At 38.5% G+C, this 20,560-nt stretch overlaps 12 protein-coding genes and 3 non-coding genes across 15 annotated transcripts; 6 read left to right on the top strand and 9 right to left on the bottom strand.

The window, feature by feature from the left end:
• Nucleotides 1-171: 171 nt before the first annotated feature.
• POP6 (ribonuclease P/MRP protein subunit POP6) lies at nt 172-651 on the top strand (the record flags this gene model as incomplete). The annotated part of the gene is made up of 1 exon (XM_018365147.1): nt 172-651. The coding sequence occupies one exon, from the start codon at nt 172-174 to the stop codon at nt 649-651; it is 480 nt and encodes a 159-aa protein (XP_018222247.1).
• A 2,110-nt stretch (nt 652-2,761) lies between these two features.
• DI49_1992 lies at nt 2,762-2,833 on the top strand. Its single transcript has one exon. It is a non-coding gene; the product is annotated as a tRNA-Asp (tRNA).
• Nucleotides 2,834-4,222: 1,389 nt separating this feature from the next.
• On the bottom strand, nt 4,223-5,311 carry MSP1 (protein-degrading AAA family ATPase MSP1; the record flags this gene model as incomplete). The annotated part of the gene is made up of 1 exon (XM_018365146.1): nt 4,223-5,311. The coding sequence occupies one exon, from the start codon at nt 5,309-5,311 to the stop codon at nt 4,223-4,225; it is 1,089 nt and encodes a 362-aa protein (XP_018222246.1).
• A 296-nt stretch (nt 5,312-5,607) lies between these two features.
• On the bottom strand, nt 5,608-5,679 carry DI49_1990. Its single transcript has one exon. It is a non-coding gene; the product is annotated as a tRNA-Glu (tRNA).
• A 1,008-nt stretch (nt 5,680-6,687) lies between these two features.
• RPS25A (40S ribosomal protein eS25) lies at nt 6,688-7,014 on the top strand (the record flags this gene model as incomplete). Its single annotated transcript, XM_018365145.1, has 1 exon — nt 6,688-7,014. The coding sequence occupies one exon, from the start codon at nt 6,688-6,690 to the stop codon at nt 7,012-7,014; it is 327 nt and encodes a 108-aa protein (XP_018222245.1).
• A 357-nt stretch (nt 7,015-7,371) lies between these two features.
• On the bottom strand, nt 7,372-8,208 carry DI49_1988 (uncharacterized protein; the record flags this gene model as incomplete). Its single annotated transcript, XM_018365144.1, has 1 exon — nt 7,372-8,208. One exon carries the CDS (start codon nt 8,206-8,208, stop codon nt 7,372-7,374), a length of 837 nt encoding a protein of 278 aa, XP_018222244.1.
• A 315-nt stretch (nt 8,209-8,523) lies between these two features.
• On the top strand, nt 8,524-9,318 carry THG1 (tRNA guanylyltransferase; the record flags this gene model as incomplete). The annotated part of the gene is made up of 1 exon (XM_018365143.1): nt 8,524-9,318. One exon carries the CDS (start codon nt 8,524-8,526, stop codon nt 9,316-9,318), a length of 795 nt encoding a protein of 264 aa, XP_018222243.1.
• Nucleotides 9,319-9,454: 136 nt separating this feature from the next.
• On the bottom strand, nt 9,455-9,526 carry DI49_1986. Its single transcript has one exon. It is a non-coding gene; the product is annotated as a tRNA-Asp (tRNA).
• Nucleotides 9,527-10,487: 961 nt separating this feature from the next.
• On the bottom strand, nt 10,488-12,167 carry MTL1 (Mtl1p; the record flags this gene model as incomplete). The annotated part of the gene is made up of 1 exon (XM_018365142.1): nt 10,488-12,167. The coding sequence occupies one exon, from the start codon at nt 12,165-12,167 to the stop codon at nt 10,488-10,490; it is 1,680 nt and encodes a 559-aa protein (XP_018222242.1).
• Nucleotides 12,168-12,945: 778 nt separating this feature from the next.
• DPC29 (post-initiation translation factor DPC29) lies at nt 12,946-13,818 on the bottom strand (the record flags this gene model as incomplete). The annotated part of the gene is made up of 1 exon (XM_018365141.1): nt 12,946-13,818. The coding sequence occupies one exon, from the start codon at nt 13,816-13,818 to the stop codon at nt 12,946-12,948; it is 873 nt and encodes a 290-aa protein (XP_018222241.1).
• Nucleotides 13,819-14,127: 309 nt separating this feature from the next.
• Nucleotides 14,128-14,484, top strand: VMA7 (H(+)-transporting V1 sector ATPase subunit F; the record flags this gene model as incomplete). The annotated part of the gene is made up of 1 exon (XM_018365140.1): nt 14,128-14,484. One exon carries the CDS (start codon nt 14,128-14,130, stop codon nt 14,482-14,484), a length of 357 nt encoding a protein of 118 aa, XP_018222240.1.
• A 312-nt stretch (nt 14,485-14,796) lies between these two features.
• On the bottom strand, nt 14,797-16,212 carry UGA1 (4-aminobutyrate transaminase; the record flags this gene model as incomplete). The annotated part of the gene is made up of 1 exon (XM_018365139.1): nt 14,797-16,212. The coding sequence occupies one exon, from the start codon at nt 16,210-16,212 to the stop codon at nt 14,797-14,799; it is 1,416 nt and encodes a 471-aa protein (XP_018222239.1).
• A 546-nt stretch (nt 16,213-16,758) lies between these two features.
• Nucleotides 16,759-17,658, bottom strand: DI49_1981 (uncharacterized protein; the record flags this gene model as incomplete). Its single annotated transcript, XM_018365138.1, has 1 exon — nt 16,759-17,658. The coding sequence occupies one exon, from the start codon at nt 17,656-17,658 to the stop codon at nt 16,759-16,761; it is 900 nt and encodes a 299-aa protein (XP_018222238.1).
• Nucleotides 17,659-18,647: 989 nt separating this feature from the next.
• Nucleotides 18,648-19,220, bottom strand: DI49_1980 (uncharacterized protein; the record flags this gene model as incomplete). Its single annotated transcript, XM_018365137.1, has 1 exon — nt 18,648-19,220. One exon carries the CDS (start codon nt 19,218-19,220, stop codon nt 18,648-18,650), a length of 573 nt encoding a protein of 190 aa, XP_018222237.1.
• A 191-nt stretch (nt 19,221-19,411) lies between these two features.
• On the top strand, nt 19,412-20,401 carry EAT1 (putative hydrolase; the record flags this gene model as incomplete). Its single annotated transcript, XM_018365136.1, has 1 exon — nt 19,412-20,401. The coding sequence occupies one exon, from the start codon at nt 19,412-19,414 to the stop codon at nt 20,399-20,401; it is 990 nt and encodes a 329-aa protein (XP_018222236.1).
• Nucleotides 20,402-20,560: the final 159 nt, after the last annotated feature.

Below are 20,560 nucleotides of genomic sequence, written 5' to 3'. Positions count from 1 at the left end.
TGGTGTGTTTTCGAATATTGGAACTGACAATCCTTTCACGCTTCTTGAAAAAAAGTAAGGAAAGAAAGGACATCGAGAAGTTACCAATCAAATTTTGGAAAAAATTCACGAGGCCATCGTCAAGATGTCATTTTGCAGAGCTCCAAGAAAGAATCCCACGGAAACGATAATATGATCAAGGGCGTTTATTACGGTGAAAGTAACACAAACTTAGACATCTCTTCTTACACTCAATGCCTACTGTTTCTTCAAGAATCAATCATACCACCTTTAACAAATAATAGCGACAATGGTACGCTCATACAGTATCACGGCATATCAAAAAACGATAACATCAAACAATCCATAGACAAGTTAAGTAAACAAATCACTGCCTCTGCTGTAAATTTGGAGCAACAACAGCACGTACTTTGTGTATTCTCTTATGGTCCTCATATTCAGAAAATGCTAAGTATTTTGGAGATATTCAGAAAAAGTTACACCAAGGACCACGAAAGCTTGCATCAGTGGAATAAATTGACGTCGTTCGATGTAATAAAAGAGGGTAGGAACGAACTATTAGAGAAAAAACTAAAAGTTCCAATTTTGATCACTTTTGTATCCGGTTCTAATGCCATGGGTCTAGACCTGCATGGATTTACCAAACAGTAACGTCGACAAGGTCTCTCGCATTTACGACTACATCTGCATTTGTATTCTATAATATAAAGCATATTTTTATAGAAATTTTGTAGAGAAAAAATGAAAACTACTAATTGTTCAAGAGAAATGTATCATTGAATAAAAGAAAAAGGAATGCATGAAATAGCATAGCTTTATTTATTTTCTTCCCTTTGGAAATCGGAAAATTCAATGATATGCCCTCTTTTTTAAAAAATAAAGACATGATCGTTAATTTAGGCCTCGCTTTGAATCCATAAACCACCACAAATTTGCAAAGTTTACGGATCTTCGAAGAGGCCATCTCAAAAATGGTAAAGCTATCCTAAGAAGGTATATCATTCGCTACCGTTCGCTAACCTAATCCATGACAACAGAGGAAAATGAAAAAATCGCTAGGTACCTACCTAACAGCATATTCTTATTCTATGTTGATGGGTAAGCCAAACCACAGCATGATCCGTCTCTTCAGATAATCACTGCTCCCCATTGACTTTTTGATAGAGAAATGAGAAAGATTGACTTAATAAGAGTTATTGAATATGGATAAAGTATTTTTCCTTTCTAAAAATTTCGGTTTCTTATGAAGATGCAAAATTTTTTTTTCAGGCGCACTTGGTCACCTTTTACGTGTTAAGGAAAATGAAGTGACAGCAAAAATTAGGGTATTCATTCACCTCTTTTTGGATCCCACAATTGTTTCCACAATATGCAGTTTTGATACTACCATACTCAAATGAATTCATAAAGGGTTTCGGCTTCTATTATCTCATACACGTATGTGAACTTGCCTTGACGACTACAAATTCTGCAATTATAGTATCCTGAGTAAATAATCTACATCGCATTTAATAGAGATTGTGAAGCAACTTAAGTCAGGATATGACCGAAAAGAGAGCAGTAACGTAAAGGGTTCTCCTAAATACTTTATAGGTAAAATCTGTTACTTTTGATTCTATTGACCCGTAAATCTGGGTAATAAATTCCATTTTTATTCCATGTTATACTATTACGTGTATAGATTATAGTGGATATCCTCTTCATGAATTCACAAAAGAGGAGTAGCAATTTTGCATAAAACTACGAATGATTCTGTTTTCCGTTTCAAATATTTCCGTTTATTAATCCTGTTACAATATCAATCTTTGTGCTTGAGCTTCCATTAAATTCGATGACAATCTGAATCTTGCTCTACTTGTCTTGCAGTTTATGTCATCTTCGGCCACTGTATGTGATAATAGCAGACGAAAGATGATTGATTTTTCTTCCAACAAATTCATTAGCACCAAAAGCTCAGCAGGTCAACTTTTCCCGAGCTCAATTTAAAAGAGTGAGGCGGTAATTTTCCAGCAGTTCATTGAGAGACCATATTCATTCAAGATATAATCATGTACTTTGGTCGCTTTGTATGAAGAACAATTTCGTTCGTACGTACTAATTTTGCTGTGGTATTGTGAAAAGAACAAGATCCATAACTGTTCAAACGAACCCTTAAGCGCTATGAACACCTCCAGAGTATCTTGCTTGAGATGTGAATAAAATGTAAGTAACGTTTGTCGCGCAGCACTTTTCAAACCTTATACTTTAGATCTAATTCACTACTCAGTYCCTTCTGTCTTACGTATCTACCTAATTGTGTTTCTATACACGCCACCTGTTGATAATTAGTTAGTTTAGTAAGTTGTAATAATTAAGAATAAGCAGTTCTTTCTTATTATTATATAAGAGAGGTATATAAAACACACGCTGATTGGTTATATAAAACCTAATGATTCAAATATGGTTTAGGCATTATTAATGAGTTATCAGTTATAGCTCATCTCCTTATATACTAATTCCTGATCAATTAATAGATCTTTAATCTTATCTTCATTAAGTATGTTTGTTTCAGATCAACATAATTAATATCATATTAAAGAATGTTCGAGATCGCATATTTTGACATAAGGAAAGTTATGTCCAAGATCACCTTATTCCAACACCACCCTTTATAAGAAATTAAACTCAAATGTGTCTTAAGTCTTCAGTGTTCGATTGTACCACGGGCATTTTAGCATAACACTAAATTAGATTGTGCTTTTTGTAATTTCAATGTAATTAATCCGTGATAGTTTAATGGTCAGAATGGGCGCTTGTCGCGTGCCAGATCGGGGTTCAATTCCCCGTCGCGGAGATTTTTCTTTTTTTCATATCGCAAGAATACAATGTGTTTCATTAAAGAAAGGTGGGTGCGTAGAACTAGTACCGTAGTTTGATTTTTCTCCTGAGAGAGATTGATTTTTGGCAAACGCAGTTATGAGTACATAAAATCGGAGAGGCAGAAAAAAAAGGTTAGTTGCGTAGAAGCATATTTATCATGAAAACTTGTACATAACAGTTTCTTATCCATGAACAGAAACTCCCAGTTGGTTTTGGCCTTAACTTCAACAGTCTGAACGTCTTAGCTTGATCAACTTCCAGAGTGTTCGCAACAATAACAACCAGTAGCACAACGTTGAAAGACTTGAGGCTGCAATTCCTACCTAATATATCTAAAACATTATATACACGAGCATCGATATATAAAAAATACTGCTTTTGAGTGTGTTTTCAAAAATCTAAATTTGCTTATTCATCCCAGCCGTCCCTCCATCTTTTTTCCCAAAAGTTGCAGTCGAATTTAGGTTTTTTCAGTTTCGTATTGACTTTATTATGGGCCTCACACATCCACCTTCCAAGCTCTTCTCTTGATTCTATTTTTGGAGCGTTTTCTCTTATGTATTTTTCAAAGTCTTTAGCGCACCAGTTGCAAGGATAGATATGTGAAAATATATTTAAAAATTGTTTCATTTCACCTTTCTGTTCCTCACTTGGTTTGGCAGGGTAGTTAGCAGCAGCAGCGTGTAGCAGTGTCCATGAAGATCGTCCTAGTTGTTCAACATCAGGAGGATCCACTTTCGTGTATGTTCTTGAGCCAGGTWTCAAATCCTGAGATGTAGTAGTAGCAGCCGCTGTGTTCGCTAAGGTGGCATTAGACGAAAGGTTTTTCAAGCCGTTGGTAATTTTGCCGGTCACATATTGGAAATCAAGTAGTGTGTTACATGATCGGCAACTATAACTTGGTTAATAAAATGTCGCATACGGATTGAATCAGTGGATTCTGACTCGTTCTAACTGGTCTAACATACGGTTTGCCGTCCTCATCGTACATGATTTGCCTCCCACTCAACCCTTCTTGAGGTGAGTTATTGGACATTCTGTTGATTACTGTCATTAAGCCCTTTGTCTTTTACTGAACGTTGAGAGAATTCTACATCCTTTTTTCCATTATTTGAATTTCGAGATGACTATAAATGAAGAAATGGGGCGGGCATATTACTAAGCGGCTTTGAAATAAAAAAAATATTGGTATACTCTAAATAGAAATGTAACACAATAATAAAAAATGTTATGTACAGAAGAATATTGTATACATACTCATGAAACTAGCATACCTAGTTTAACATGTAACTCAAGAGGATGCAAAAATTTAAGCCTTGTTTTTCATTTTTAGATCATGGGTTTTATTAGCAGTCTTTTCACCTTAATCCAGAGGTTGAGACGACAATGTACTCGTAACATCCAACCTTAGTTTTTTCGTAAAATCTTTTGTTTTCAATGGCCTTATTTTCAGAGAAGAAGTATCGTTAACACCGATTTTGCCACTGTCAATTAGCTGCCTTTTCTGCTTAATGTATTCTTTTGCTGCATCTAAGGCCGCTTCTCTGCAGAGCTCTTTTAAGTCCGACCCTGAGAATCCTTTGGTATTGTCAGCTATTAGTTGCAAGTCAAAATCCTCTTCATCAAGTTTAGTATCTTTTAGTAGGACATTTAGTATTTTAAACCGTTGGCCTGAACCAGGTAGCGAAACAAGGAATCTTTTTGGCAATCTTCTTAAAAACGCATCGTCTATGTCATTTATCCGGTTAGTAGCACCAATAATCATTACTCGTCCATTGTTTAATAAACCATCCCACAAAGTCATGAATTCGGCTTTCAAAGTCGCAGTAACTTCATGATCGGTGGAAGAACGTTCTCTCAAGAATGAATCAATTTCATCAATGAAAATTATGCAAGGCTCTAATTTGTTCGCCAATGAAAACATTGCATCAACTATTTTGTTTGATTCACCGTACCATTTGTCCATAATAGATGACATTCTTATGGAGATAAAGTTGGCACCACTCTCCTTAGCTAAAGCTTTTGCCAGCATGGTTTTACCACAGCCTGGAGGCCCATATAACAAGACTCCGCTAGGAGCTTGTAACAGAGGGCTATTAGAATACACTTCTGGCATCATTAAGGGATATATAACGCTTTCATGCAAATCAGAAATAAGCGGGTCCAAACCACCAATATCTTGAAAAGTTATATTTATTTCCTCGGGCGTGACAATCGACGACAGTATAGTCTTTTCATATGAGTCCAACGATACTTCTGCCAGTGCCGGTGATCTTTTTATCAATTTTTCCCACTGTAAAGACTGCTTAGCCTTTGATTCCTTTGATTTACCAGATAAGGGTCCTGATTCGGCATCGTTGAGTAATCGACTGATCAAATAATACAATGAGATTCCCGTTCCAACTAGAACTGACAGATCTGTTATAGTCTTCAAATCGAATCTGCGTGACATCAGGTTTTAGAAGATTGTTGTCGCTTTTGAACACTTTTTGGCCTCTTACTTTCTTCTAAACAACGTGTTAAAATTACATACTATAGGAGTATTTTTAAATAAATAAAATACGGCGATTTCGGCCTGCCGAGATAAAACACGCCTCACCAAAGGTATAACGCATCCGGTCTTGACCAAAAACAATTTTCATACCAAAAGAAGAAAACGACTGTTTTTGTATGGTATTCTGTTGATAATTATGATTATAAATGAACATGCCTGATAAATTTGTTCTTCCAAGTGGGAAGAAAAAAATACTCCGATACGGGGAGTCGAACCCCGGTCTCCACGGTGAAAGCGTGATGTGATAGCCGTTACACTATATCGGATATTAATTAATGAATATTGAAGTAGCTTAACATATATAAATCTATTCAGCCATATCGTGCTCATGTTTTTCTTCTGTTCTGAAACTGAGTTTTGAAGCATTTCGTCTACATTGATTATATACAGGATATCCAAGCCCCCTCATATAGATTCAGAGGCGCATTTTTATAAGTACGAACTCTTATTTGAAAAGTTAATTGGCTCTCAAAATACACTCTTAAATCATCAGTACATGAATACCAACTTTACAACGTTTTATTCAAAACAGTTTAAAGTGCAATGTATATCGTTGAGCGATCTTTTTCTAAGCTAAAGACGAGGTAGCATAGTGGAATGCTGTTCCCCGAGTATTAGAGGATGAGTAGGCAATATATTTGCCTTTCTCACAACATTTTACCATTTACATCCGTACATTATTTGGACCCATTCACCCAAGAGTTTACAAATAGTTTTGGTTTATAACGCGCGCCTCCAAAATTCAAAGAGAGTGCTCAAGGAAGGGAACGCGCAACGGGCTCACTTCACTAATGTATTTCCCAAAATTCATAAAGCATTTATTGGCATTAAGATCGTCTGCAAGAATTGAAGTCTAACATTTTGTTGCTGAAAACCGCCAAGCCCTGTTAGTTTTAGTGTATGTACCTATAAAATTAGGAAACAAAACCCAACAGATGAGAATGAAGTGATGACCAGAGACTCCAGATTCCAGCAAACAACAAACCTAGAAATAATCCTGCAATAGAACCACCCATTACATCAAGCGAGTTATGTCATGTGTATAGGATAGCAGACATTGGACCATATCTAAGACCGCTTTATGAAGAAGTTGTGGGTCACACAGTACTTTTAGAGGCCAAAACACACCTCACGACTATTTGCTGCAAATGCTGTTGTATTGTTTGGACCCAGGTCATTACCAGATACTTCCTTTCTTAATCTTTTTAAATAAACCTCCAATTTTACTAACAATCGTTTTTTTTCCCGTTTCATTTCAGAACATTAAATAAATCATGCCTCCAAAGCAACAATTATCTAAAGCTGCCAAAGCCGCTGCCGCTCTTGCTGGTGGTAAGAAGTCTAAGAAGAAGTGGTCCAAGAAGTCCATGAAAGACAGAGCTCAACACGCTGTCATCTTAGACCAAGAAAAATACGACAGAATCTTGAAGGAAGTCCCAACTTACAGATACGTTTCTGTCTCTGTTTTGGTCGATAGATTAAAGATTGGTGGTTCTTTAGCTAGAATTGCTTTGAGACACTTGGAAAAGGAAGGTATCATCACTCCAATCTCCAAGCACTCCAAGCAAGCTATCTACACCAGAGCTACTGCTTCCGAATAAACAGGAAATGGGTTATATTTAATTTAAATAATCTGTATTTTCATTAATATCTTTATGTATGTTTATTTTGCACTTTTACAATTGTATTACCAAAACTTCGTTCAAGGGATGATAGCCTTGTGCAGATGATCAGTGAAACGCAGTACACCTACAATAAGAAAAGAAAATGGCGAATATGGTCTAGAAACAATACTTGCATAATTTGAATAAACCGTGTACACAGAACTGTCTAATTCTACATATTTTTTACCAAGGTGGGTGGTATAGGTAAAAAAGGACTTAAGAAGTAAAGGGAAAAAGAGCAAGTAAATTTGATACGACTTCAGTTCATAGGCAATCCAGCCCTTATTATGACTCTTAGGCGTACCTGGCAACCTCTTTAGTTCTCTTTTCGTGCTCTTTCATTTTCAAATAAACGAAATTCTTGATAACATGCCACTTACTTTTATGTTGCTTAGGAACATATTTTTCAAATTTGACAAGTAATTCCAAAACAGTCACTTGAGCATATGGTGAAAAGTTTAGTCGCAACCAATAAATACCGACGTAGATGATCAGCATAAATCCGGAGGTTCCTGTCTTGAATAATATAGTATCCAAAGTCAAAGCTAGGATAACAAGCAACTCCGAATAAGCTAGCAGATGTAGAAGTTTTTTGTCTCTAGGTGTCACAGGAATACTTTTCTCTTTGTCAGCATTCAATTCGTAATTCATTTTCGTTAAGTGTAAATAACTTAGAATCATGAAAGGCAGTAGCTTGTAGAACGACTTACCACCACCGAAGAACCATAAGCAGGCAATCAAAACAGAATGGAAGTTCTCGGAAGACAATAAATCACTCCATGTAGGGTTAAGTCCAACCCAGTTTTGTTGCATTGTTACGGATTCAGACATAAATACGCCAATTAGAGACAGACGGTACATTATTTGTGGGCTCCAACCTAACAGTTTCATGTACCATTTCCTACTTTGAATAAAGGAGTAGTTCTTGTTAACTCTCAAGAACAACCATTTCCAGGAACGATATTTGAAGAAGATTAAGGCATGATAGAAATATGTAATGGAAAACACCAAGCCGAAAACTAAAGTCAAAACATGACCAATCTTCCAGATAAGTTTTTGTTTAGCCAACGGATCAGATTGATTCTTTTTCTTGGGGTCTTTTTTCCTAACCACTTTTATAGTCTTTGCCATGTTTGTTTGTTTTTTTTTTGCTTAAATATCTTGATGTTTATACCTTTCAACAGTAAAAATTCAATTAGATGCGCCCTAGAAGAGATTGATATTCTAATTGCTGGTTGATATGTGCACGTTTCGGGGAAAAAGAGCAGCCAATTGTGTCTTTTAGTACTCTCCAAATTGATACATTCTGCTGAACATTTCATGGTTTTTGGTCCAAGTATCCCTTGTCCTCTTCCATACGCATTTTTCGCTCTCCAATTGTCTTATTACCCGGCTTAAAATTGTTTAGTTCTTGATGATCATCAATTCAGACCTAATCAAGAAAAGATGTCTACAACTAATGGTTTTGTGATGGTGTTGCTGATGGCGCTCCTCTATTGGACAAGTCTCCTTCCTGCTACAAATATCATGGCAAATTCAAAGTTTGGATACGTGAGGCAGTTCGAAACGCACGATGCTATTTTACCCCAATGTTACATCGTGGTAAGAATAGATGGTAAAAAATTTCATGAATTTTCAAAGTTTTACGATTTTGGTAAGCCAAATGACGAAAACGCTCTCAAATTAATGAATGCATGCGCGAAGAACCTTGTTCTTAAATATAAAACAGATATTATATTAGCGTTTGGAGAAAGTGATGAATATTCGTTTATATTGAAGTCGGATTCAGCACTATTCAATAGACGAAAGGATAAACTATCCACTTTATTTGGTTCATTTTTCACTTCTAATTATGTCGCGTTATGGTCCAAATTTTTCCCAGACAAACCACTCGACATTAAGCATCTGCCATACTTCGATTCAAGGTGTGTAGCGTATCCCAATTTACAAACGATAAAGGATTATTTGTCTTGGAGGTATGTTGATACCCATATAAACAACCTTTTCAATACGACATTTTGGCAGTTGATAATAAAATGTGGGTTAACACCACAAGAAGCCGAAAAGAAGCTGTGTGGAACGTTTAGTAATGATAAACAAGAAATACTGTTTTCTGAATGTGGTATAAACTACAACAATGAGCCCGAGATGTTTAAAAAAGGCTCATTGGTAACGAGAAAGGGAGAGGTCCTGCATATCAACGTCATTGCGCAAATAGACGAGTTGTTCGAAGGCTTTTAAAATTTATATACAAATTTATAGACGATCAGCATTTTTGATCATGAACTAATCAATTTACTGCATTATTTTGATACAGTAGAAGCGAGTGATTTGCACTTCACTAAACATGAAGTAGAAAAAAATGGGAAAAAAAAATCTCCGCGACGGGGAATTGAACCCCGATCTGGCACGCGACAAGCGCCCATTCTGACCATTAAACTATCACGGATTTGGTAATATATAATTTGAAGAAAGTTTGGGCTTTCATATTATTACCAGGATTAAATATATCCCATTTCTTCTTTATGACACAATTAGCATACTGCACGTGGCGTCATGAAATAATCATTCTCCAATCCTGAAAAATGAAATCAAAAACTACCCTTATTATTTGATTAATGAACATTCAAATTGTATGATGATCTTTGGGATTCCATTGTTTCTTAATGTTATAATATTACGTATATAGATCATACTAGAGATTCTCCACTCGGATTTAGGAATCCACAGAAAGGAATCAATAATTTTGCATTATATTATAAATAATTCTGTTCCTATTTTTATATGTTGTCATTCATTGATCCTATTACAATATCAATCCTTGCGCTTCAGCTTCCATTAATTTCGACGACACTTTGAATCTTAACTTACTGGTCTTGTARTTTATGTCATCTTTTAACACCGTATATAATAGTAATAGATGGATAATAGTTCAATCTCGTTCCAACAACAATGGCGTTTTTAGACACTTGAATAGGGCGCTTGATGGGTGAAACCATTATGATTGCTATTTTAATGCAAGGAAAAGATTTATATAGTATCTCTTCAGCAAGCCAATTGTGGCGTCAACTATAAAGCATGGGGTTTTTCGTAGAACTGAACGTTCCAAACGAACTTGGCTTGCATGGCTTGCATGGCTTGTATATTATGAGCTTGTAAAAGTATATGCGTTATTAATATTAGGTATATATATATATATGGGGAAGTGAATATGATGTTGTCGTCATTATTAATGGTTGTAGAAAATTAAAACTTGAAATCCTGGGACAGAAAAGGAAAAAATACTTCAGGTACCATGCATAAAAAATGTTATAAATAGAATGAAAAAAGAAGAACGATAAATTGAAAGGTAGAGCGAAAAGTTAAGACTAAGATTGGTGTCTTCCTCGTTGTGTTTTGTGGTTTTTGTTTTAGTAATTTGTAATGTTTAATCCGTTATTCGGTCTTGTGTAATAGTTTTCGTCGATGCTGCTTTCGCTGTCATCATAAACGCGATGGATTTCTCCATTATGTATTATTCCATCAGCGTGATCTTGGTCACTATCGTCTTGACCGTTGCTATTTGACATCGAATATGACGCAGATTTAGCAGGCGAATATTGATCATTGGTCCCGCTATTATAAAAAGCAGATGGCAAGTTTTCATCATCATCATCGTCATAGCCTTCGACGTTTCTATGCTTAGCGGTGTAAGGGTTGTCATTGTTAAGTATGTCTTCGGGATCAATATCGTCAAAAGTTTGAGTGTTGTTGTTGCCTATAGGAGAATCAGAGCTGAATTTGTCGGTTTCACCAAATTTTTTACCCAATAAGAAATACCAAACTCTTTTAAAGAAGTTACTACGATAAGCGGTAACAACTTTACCATCAGAATCAATGAAATCCGTCTTCTTAGGCCGGATGCAAAACATGTATATCAACACTAGTAAAATAATTAAGAGGGGAACGCCAATACCAACTACACAACCAATAACAATATTGCGATTTTTTTTAGATAGACCTGAGTGTTGTGCGCTTTTTTTCGAAGACGCTGAAGCTGTTGGTGAGTATGTTATAGTTGTATAGTAGTTGGAAAGAATTGTTTGGCCCTCTATAATGCTTGTTATGGTTTTCTTCAAGTCTGAATACTGTGAAGCTGGGGTTATGGTGGATGAAGCAGATGTAGAGGTAATTGAAGACGAGAAATCTGAAGACAATGACGATGACGAAGATGAAGATGACGTTGATGATGAAGATGATGATGTTAATGATGATGAAGATGATGATGATGAAGAAGATGATGATGATGATGAAGAAGAAGAAGAGGAAGAAGATGATGATGATGATGATGATGATGATGATGATGATGATGATGATGAAGAGGACGAGGATGGAGAAGACGAGGATGAAGAAAACGAGGAGGAGAAGGATGAGGATGGTGATGAGGTTGAAAGTGTCATGGAAGATGTCGAAGTCGATGAAGTTGAGGTAGAAGACGTTAAAGCCGAGGTCGAAGAAGGTAGCATAGAGCTTGAACTTTCCAGGCTAGACGAATATATTGAAGAGGAAATGGAAAAGGATGAGGAAGAAGCTAAAGGTGATTCCGTCGTCGATATAAAGGAGGATCTTGTTGAAGATACGGACAAAGTAGTTGGTGATGATGACGACGACGACGACGATGATGATGATGATGATGATGATGATGACGGCGGCGGCAACGACGACGAGGAAAAGGAGAAGATCCCCGACGAGGATAAACTAGACGAAGACGAATCTGTTATAGCAGTTGGCGAAGATGACGAAGACGATGAAGACGAAGTCGACAAAATAGTAAGGGGTAAAGAGGACTGTGGGAAAGAAGTGAACGAAACAGAGGCTACGCTTGTCGTCGATAGACTTAGGCTGCTCGATGTTGCGACGGTAAACGTGGATGAATCAAGCGCAGAAAGCGAGATGGCAGAAGGAGCTGTGCTTGACGTTGTGGAGTTGGCCTGGGCCAACTCCTGTGAAAATACATGTAACGGCAGCGTCAACAACACCGCTATGAGAACCACCCGGCAGACCAACAAGCTCGAGCCGCCTCGTATCTCTACCCATGTGCAGCATGCCATGCTTCGACTGCGTATATGATTATCGATAGGATCCTTTTACTATGCTGATTGTAAGCAAGTGAAAGGGGAAATGGAAAATAAACCGGAACCAAAATGAAATGAAATGAAATGAAGAGAAGTTAAATGTGTAAAGCAAACAAAGGTTCAATGCTAATGGGTCCCAATAATCCCGCCTGTATGAATTTCCTCTACGCCGTGGCCTCTCAATAAGAGTGAAAAAGATATTTATAGTAAATAACAAGCTATCCTTCGTTTTCCATCTGCACTTTCTGTCCTACGCTGATCTACCCGAAACAGCAAAAACTGAAAAACCTCGATCTATCGTCTTCGAGAACCCCAAGAAGGAAGAAAAAGAAGAAAGAAAAAAAAGAAAACAGACGTTGGCAGCTCGAACTAGAAACAAGCACTAAAGGACTCCTTGACCACACCGGGCAGAACAGGCACGAACCGAAATGGGGCGTCTTGGAGATGCGATGTGAGAGATACGCTTAGTGTGCATGCTGGCGCGGTCCGAGAGGGGGGGAGGCGCCTGTGCGGACTCAGGCCTCCCTAGCCACTGCCGAGTATAGACAGATCCCTCCGCTGCGTCTCCGTCTGGGTAGGCTCACGGTGCCTCCCCGCCAGGCCGCAGCAGGCACCGGGTTTGACGTCCATTGCATTATTTACCTCCCGGTTCCCTGCTGCTGCTGTTGCTTTTACGAATAGTGTTTATTGCTATCACTTGTTTGCTATATACATGTGCTTGCTGGTGCGAGTGTCTATTTACGGCCTGGTTACTTCAGGCGTTGCTGGCGTTGGTGTACAGCGACGTCACTTCGTCGATGTCCTCGAGCGCAGCGGTCAGCTTCTGCAGTTTCTCGAGCGCATCGTCGCCTTGCACGGCGACCGCCATGTCCGGCTTAGCATTGTAGCCGATTCCCAGGTCTCTGATGTGGAAGCCTTGCTCTTTGAGCAAGGCCGCTACCTTGTTAGTGTCTGCAGGTTCTGTCACCGCCTCGTACGTGGGACCCGCGGGTTCTGTTTCTGCGTCGGCCTCTGCGTCTTCTGCGTCCTCCTCCACGGGTGCAATGTCCTCGATGCCCTGGATCTCTAGCACCCTTTCTAGCACCTTGTCCTCGGTGTCCAGTTCATGCGGGGGGGTTACCGTCACGTATCCCTTCTTGTCAAAGAAGAACAGTGTCGGGGTAATGGAGCCGTTGGCTTTGTTGAACGCGCTTCTTATTAGCCCTATTGTTCTGTTCTTGTTATCCGTGAGCGCCTCCACCACGACGGCCACCCCGCCGGGTCCCATGCCTTCGTACACACATAGTTCAGACACGTTCGCTTCTTTTCCCGAGCCGCTGCTTCCTGATCCCTTCCGGATGGCATTTTCAATCACCTTCTTGCTAACGTTGCTTTTGTTGGCTAGTTCTATGCTGGTGGCGAGTCGGATGTTCATGCTCGGGTCTGTGACGCCGTTGCCCAACTTGACCGACATGGCTATTTGGTTGGCAAACTTGTTGTTAATCTTGTTCCGTTCTGCGTCATTCTTGGCTTTACCGTGCTTGATAGAAGACCACTTGTTGTGACCCGAAGCAACCGGAGAGTTCAGGGCACTGAACGATCGATACGCCTTGAAGAGCCTACTTAAGCATCTGTTTCTCACCAACATTCTTTCGTTTCAAATGCGTTTGTGCTATAACCGTTGATTGAGTCTTACCAGCTGTACCATTGCCTTTCCCCTTATTGCTGCTGCTCAAGCTTACCAACAACATGCGTACTGGAAAATTTCCGTTGCGCTTATGCCGGTAAAGGGAAGAAAAAGGAAAAGAAAAAAAAAAAATAAAGGCGAACGATATCAGGAAAACCAACGTCAATTGGAAACTCTTGATAGTGATACTACATAGACCAAAAGGTAGGAAAGCACAGGACCTCACATCCATATCAATACCCAATCGCATTTACGCATCGTGACTAAGTTATGGCTGAGAAACGTACTCTTATAGCTGTGATAGCTGACGAGGATACCACAACCGGTTTATTGTTAGCTGGTATTGGACAAATCTCTCCTGAAACTCAAGAAAAGAACTTCTTCGTTTACCAAGAAGGTAAAACCACCAAGGAGGAGATCACTGACAAGTTTGATCACTTCACCGAACAAAGGGACGATATTGCTATTCTTTTGATCAACCAGCATATTGCTGAAAACATAAGAGCAAGAGTGGACTCCTTCACCAATGCATTCCCTGCTATCTTAGAAATCCCCTCCAAGGATCATCCTTACGATCCTGAAAAGGACTCTGTGTTGAAAAGAGTCAGAAAACTGTTTGGTGAGTAAGCAAAAACAAACGCATTTACTGATAATAGGTGGTGGCGGAAGAATGGTGCCATTGTTATTGCGTATGTAAAATATATACACTCATAATGATATATTAAGGTTCAGATAAAAAAATAATTTTTTTTTTTTTTCACACGGTTCTACTGAAATTCTCGAAACCTTCTTTTTCCCATTGTGAATACCCGCCCATATCCATAAAAATTACCTGGTCATTAATAGAGAACTTTTTATTTTTATATAAAAAAATATTTCGAACAAAACATACATATAGAGGTCTCAAAGTAAGCGTGGCGGGACCTTACTAATATACAATCATAGCTCATTGACTGATTTGGTCAATGCTTCAATAAAAATATCGGCATGTTTCTCCTCGAATGTTAATGAAGGTCTCAATCTCACTGCATTGACTGCACATCCACCCACGTTACAACCATTAGACTTCAACTTCTTCAATAGCAGATCTCTCTTTTCACCAGTAGGTAAATCCCATGCGATGAATGTGCCCCTGTCTTTGCCTCTCAAGCTTTGGAAGTTTTCAGGATACTTTTTTTGCAAATCCTCCAATTTTTTGAATAGGTAATTACCCACTCTTGTACATTGCTCAGTCAACTTCTTGTCGGAGATTTCTTGTCCAATGGCACCAGCAATGATCATTCTGGCGGGTTCACCACACCATGTGTTGAATTGTCTGTATGCCTTGTTTGGAATGAATTTGGGGTCGTGGAAGAAATATCCTGCACTTTGGAATTTCTTCGAAAATGTCACCAAATCCACAGGTGGTTGGATATCGGCGTATTCGTGACACCAGAGTTTACCAGTGGCCCCAACACCTGTTTGCACTTCATCAATGATGTAGACAACATTGTGTTTCAAAGTAACGTCTCTCAACTTTTGTAAGAAATACTTAGAGGCGTGGTTATCACCACCTTCAGATTGAATTGGTTCGACGATCAAAGCTGCCACTGGGATGGACCAAGTCTTGATCAATTCTTCGACCAATTGCAAGCAACGGTCATCCTCTTTACGGTTTTCATCGGCATTGTCTTCCAACGGAAACTTGTAAGATGGGTATTCAGCATGAGGCCAATGGAAAGCTGGGAAATCTAGCTTGTGAATTGGCTTAGAACAGGTTGTAGACCCAGAGGCAAATAGTCTACCATGGAAGGCTTTCTTGAATGACAGAACAGCAAGTTGGGGAGCACCAGGAGCGTTATTTTCCATGACGGATATATTATCTTGTTCAGAAAAATCAGCATCGAAGCCCCTTTGCTTGGCACGGTAATAGATAAAGGCGGCCTTGAATGCCAATTCATTGGCATCTGCACCGGAGAGTCCTGACCAAACATGGTCTTGACCTTTTGGTGCGGATTTCAAAATCTGCTTTAGTATCTTGTCTAAATCCTTTGATGGGAAATTTCCCAAGGCAGGACGGTCAACCAAAGCACGGATCATTTCTGGTGATTGCGCTGCCTTGATTAAGGCAGGATTGTTATAACCTAGTGCGATTGAGGAGATTTGTGCATATAAATCCAAATAAGTATTGCCGTCTACATCAGCGATATAGTTACCCAAGGATTTCTCATAATCTGCTAAGAAATATGCTGGTCTCGTATCGAAAACTTCACCTAGTTCCTTCAACTGCTTTTGAGACTCAGGACCAGGAATAGAATCGGTCTTGATTGTTGGTTGAGCGGGTTCTTCTGGGTAGTATTGTTCACAAATGGACATTGCTTTAGTTGTATTCTTATTGAATGGTATCTTAGTTATACCTTTCTGTTTGCAAAAAACAAAACAAAAATGAAAGAGAAAGGAGTGAGATTGAGACTATCAAGTTTATAAAAACCCTTATATATATATATATGTATATTCTTGAATTTACATTCCCTTAAATCATTACATCCCGCCAGATTACTCGCTTATGTTTTTCATGACAAACGGTGCTGGCACTTGCTTATACTACTGGCAACGAGCCATAACCAATTGCCGCACCAATGGATAGCTATTTTTGCCGTTCAGTCATTGTTTCTATCGTCTATCTCTTTCTTGGCGCCTCTTGATTAGATTAACAGCGGGTGTGCCATTGCCCCCAAGAATCCCGCCCGCGGCTTTTGTCAAGGCGTTGGAAAACCGCCGACGCTGATAATAAGTATCGCTATGAGGATTGAGATGTTGGAAAGATTGCTTTAGTACAGATTAACTATATAGGTAGAAATCGAGATAGCGCGAATACAAGTGTAAGCCACACGGTTTTAGCAACAAATGAAGTAGTACTGCTCATGGACACACTTCTTGTTCCTCCCACAGATCCTCTTCGTCTTTACCGTCAGTTTTCTGGAAAATCCATCTTTCGCCACCTCTTCCCTCCTTCAAATTCAAATAATCAACAGAGTCAATACAAAGACAAACGATACCAAAATTTTCCAAACCCACATCTTCTTTAGCGCCATCAACTCCTCTATGAAGCTTGTCTAACTGTTTGCTGGTTTCAGAGGTAAGCTTTTGGCCCGGCGCTGGCTTTCTATATAATGATTTTGTATGTCTGGATAGAGAAGACCATTGTCTTAGTAGTTCTGCATCCCATTCCTGTGGTTGTGGTTGAGAATCCTCATCCTCGTGATGTTTGTCGTCGTCGTCGTCGTCTGTTGTTTTTATGAGTGTGTTATCGTTGTTAATGTTATGATCGTCGGCGTCATTATTTTTATCGTTGTGGTCGTTAATTGAATTATCTATGTCTTCATCAGTACTATTGTCACTTGCTTCTGAAAGCCGCGGTGAAAAAATTTCATATTTGGAAATGATTTCATCCGGTATTTCTTTGAACTGCCTAGATAATATAAAGCTTTGACCACTAAACCGATATTGTTCCCAAGTTTCTGGGAAATAGACACACACTTCAAAAAATGGAGTCTCGCATCTTTGGTTGTCACCACCAGAATTACTCGAGCTTGGTTCTATGAATGATTCCGTTATCTTAGAACTCCTCATATCAGTGTTAAAGGTCAAAACGTTAGTTTTCTTATCGTGGAACAGAAAGTCTCTGAACACTACCGTTCTACAGCGTGGCTTGTTGGTCAACTTATCCACAGTAGCGAATTGGAATGGTACGAATGGCTCAGTGTTGTTTTTACATGACTGAATAAACATGGGTACCCACGGTGCCATTTCATGCGACATTGTTTTTATGTTCAATACCTTATTTTTGTTTTATTTTTTGATCTCAATTTGTCTGCAAGACAACCCCCTTTGCCTGCAAAAATGTTCTTGGATATTAATATGCGGAAATATACAGCACTTCGCTCGACCCTCTTGTTTCTTGCAAACGATCTTGAGTTGTGAGAGCAACCCAAACTGGGAGATTACTGCCTTTATTTTACTCAAAATTTCTCACTCATCAATTGTTTTCCATAAGTTTCGGGAAAAAAAGCCTTTTCGCAGTAAACTCCGCGGAAATGAACGGACCATCACGAAGGGATTAGCATTATAATGCGTCGCTAATATGATTTAACATTCCTCTCTGATCATAGTAAGAGTCATTGCTGTCATACGCCGGCCTTTTTGACACGCTTCACAACACGCATGTCTTGCAGCTCTCGTGATGATTCACTGAAGTTCTTTTATTAGTTTCTCAAGTGGTTGCTTATTTGATAATGGTAGAAACTCTTATCGTGTGTGTCGTTTCTTCGTAGCACTTACTGCAGTAGACGTTTAATAGGCGAAATATTCCACAAGCGTCAGGGATTCTTACTGAGAATAGCTTTTACGAAAACATAGAACTAGTTTAATCAAATGCAAAAATCTACTATATAAGCATATTTGAATGAGAGCGCAGAGGGATTATCGTAATCCTGCTTACGTATGTTTTTGGGTGCTCTTCCTTGTGTTTTATATCTGACCTTATTCTTTTACCGCGTGTTCAAGCAAGCACCCACTAGTGATGATGTACGTTTTGCAGATTTCAAATATATAAAAACACACTTGAGTAAGCCCTTTTCTCATTATGGCAGCTCATATGTACTCGATTGATACGGTTAACGGGCTCTTATGGTGGTTCTTGCAGCCGGTTAATGAGAAGTGCTCCTTTTTATTAAATATGTTATGTCAGCAATGAATGTTGCAAAGAGGTAATCGAGCGATTATTATGATAATTTATCCTCGAGATGAGATCAAGCATTCTTGTATTTATACTTTAGACGTCGTAGGTCCGCAATTTCATCTTCCATATTCCGAGCCCACCTTTTTACGATTACAGCGACCCAAAATAAAACCATCGGAACCTGTAAATAGAACAATGTTTTCCTATCTTCCATCGCATGGTTGAAACTTATCCAACCCGTAAATACTAACAAAACAATGTTTAATGTATTAATTGAAAAATTACTCACTCGTAATTTAAATTTGCTGAATAAAAGGTAATCATTTATGATATTATATCTAAGCGTAATGCATGAGCAGATCAAGGAATTAGCGCCAGCAAGAAGTGCTAATTTAACATGCCCTCGCGATTTTCTTACGAATATCATTAGCAATCCTCCATACAGCAAATAAAGTACACTTAAAACGTTTATGTACATCTTATTCGTAATGTGGGCATTGACCTCAAATTTTTGTATAAGTTCTTCTTGTTCCTCTGTATCTAACGGTAACATGGATATGTCATCGTGTTCTGACTCAACTTCATAAGCGTAACCGGGATTCAAGCCCAAAATTTTCCTGTTAAATCTTCTTAATCTAGACATAACGGAAGTTGTTGATGTTCTATACCAATACGCTATCCAAAAAAGGTGTAAATATTATGTTAGCATGCAGCCTATCGTCAAAGGCATAGGTAAAGCGCGTCTTTCAAGTGGAACTATTTTTATTTCACCTAGAGGTGAAGAGTTATTTCGAACTTCAAGAGAAAAACGAACTATGAAAAAAGGATCGTCAAATGTCAGGACTACTACATAACAAGGCGCTGCCTTATAAAAGAATTGTCGAGTTATCATTCCATCGAACACGATTGCCATCGAATGTTTCAACATTAGTGAAATTTGAGCAAAGGCCCGCCATCGTTAATATCCATGGGCTTTTAGGCTCACATGTAATGTTTCATTCTCTTAACAAATTCCTTTCAAGAAAGATTGACGCTGACATTTTTAGTGTTGATGTAAGAAACCACGGCATTTCTCCCAAGGCGTTCCCTTACGACTATACTACATTGACCAATGATTTGGTGAACTTCATAAAGACACATATTGGCTCGGAAAGGCCTATATATCTGTTAGGGTTCTCAATGGGTGGGAAAATTGCATTATTAACTACCTTGTTCAAAGGTATCAATATTCAAAAATGTATATCTATTGATTTACCGCCCTATGAAACTCCAGAATTGGACCCTTTAATAGTACAAAACTATGATCTAATAATGCAGATTATTCGTAGAGATGTTAAAATTCTAAAGGGTTCTCCTAATTGGCAGAAAAAGGTTCTCGAACTATTCAAAACTCTAGACTGTAATCAGAGGAAGTGTGGCGGATCTGTGGCTCTCTACTTTGCCAATGGTTTCCTTTCTGTAAAATCGAATAATATTCACCTGGCACAACCACATCATATGCAACAACAGGATAGTAGAGAATTTGATCCTTATATAAACTTTTCGATGCCCCTCTCCAGTATGCCTCATTTGTTAGATGAAGTAAAAAAATGGCCCGACTTATCAGGACAGGATAATTTCTTTCTAAAGGGAATAACCGAACGTAAAGTTTTATTCATGAGGGGCTTGCAATCTAGCTTTATCAGCAGCGATTATTCTCTTTTGAGGGCTAAGTTTCCATGCGCCGATGTTAAGGAATTTGACACTGGACACAATTTATTATTGGAGGATTCAGAAGCTTCATTCAAGTGCATTTTAGACTTTTTCTGTGAACGACAGCATTAGATTTCAAACAAACCCATTTTTAAACGTGCCCTTCAATTGATTTGATGCTTTAACTCTGCATTCGATGAAGCTTCAATATCGTAGCATCATAAAAAGAATAACTGCTTTTGGAATGGTTAAAAATATTAAAACAACGTCTCCATACAGGAGACTATACAT

Source organism: Saccharomyces eubayanus, chromosome VII (assembly GCF_001298625.1).
Source record: "Saccharomyces eubayanus strain FM1318 chromosome VII, whole genome shotgun sequence".
In the NCBI taxonomy this organism is placed as follows: Eukaryota; Fungi; Ascomycota; class Saccharomycetes; order Saccharomycetales; family Saccharomycetaceae; genus Saccharomyces; species Saccharomyces eubayanus.
Note: the sequence above shows the minus strand (reverse complement) of the source record. Positions and strands in the feature narration are given on the sequence as shown.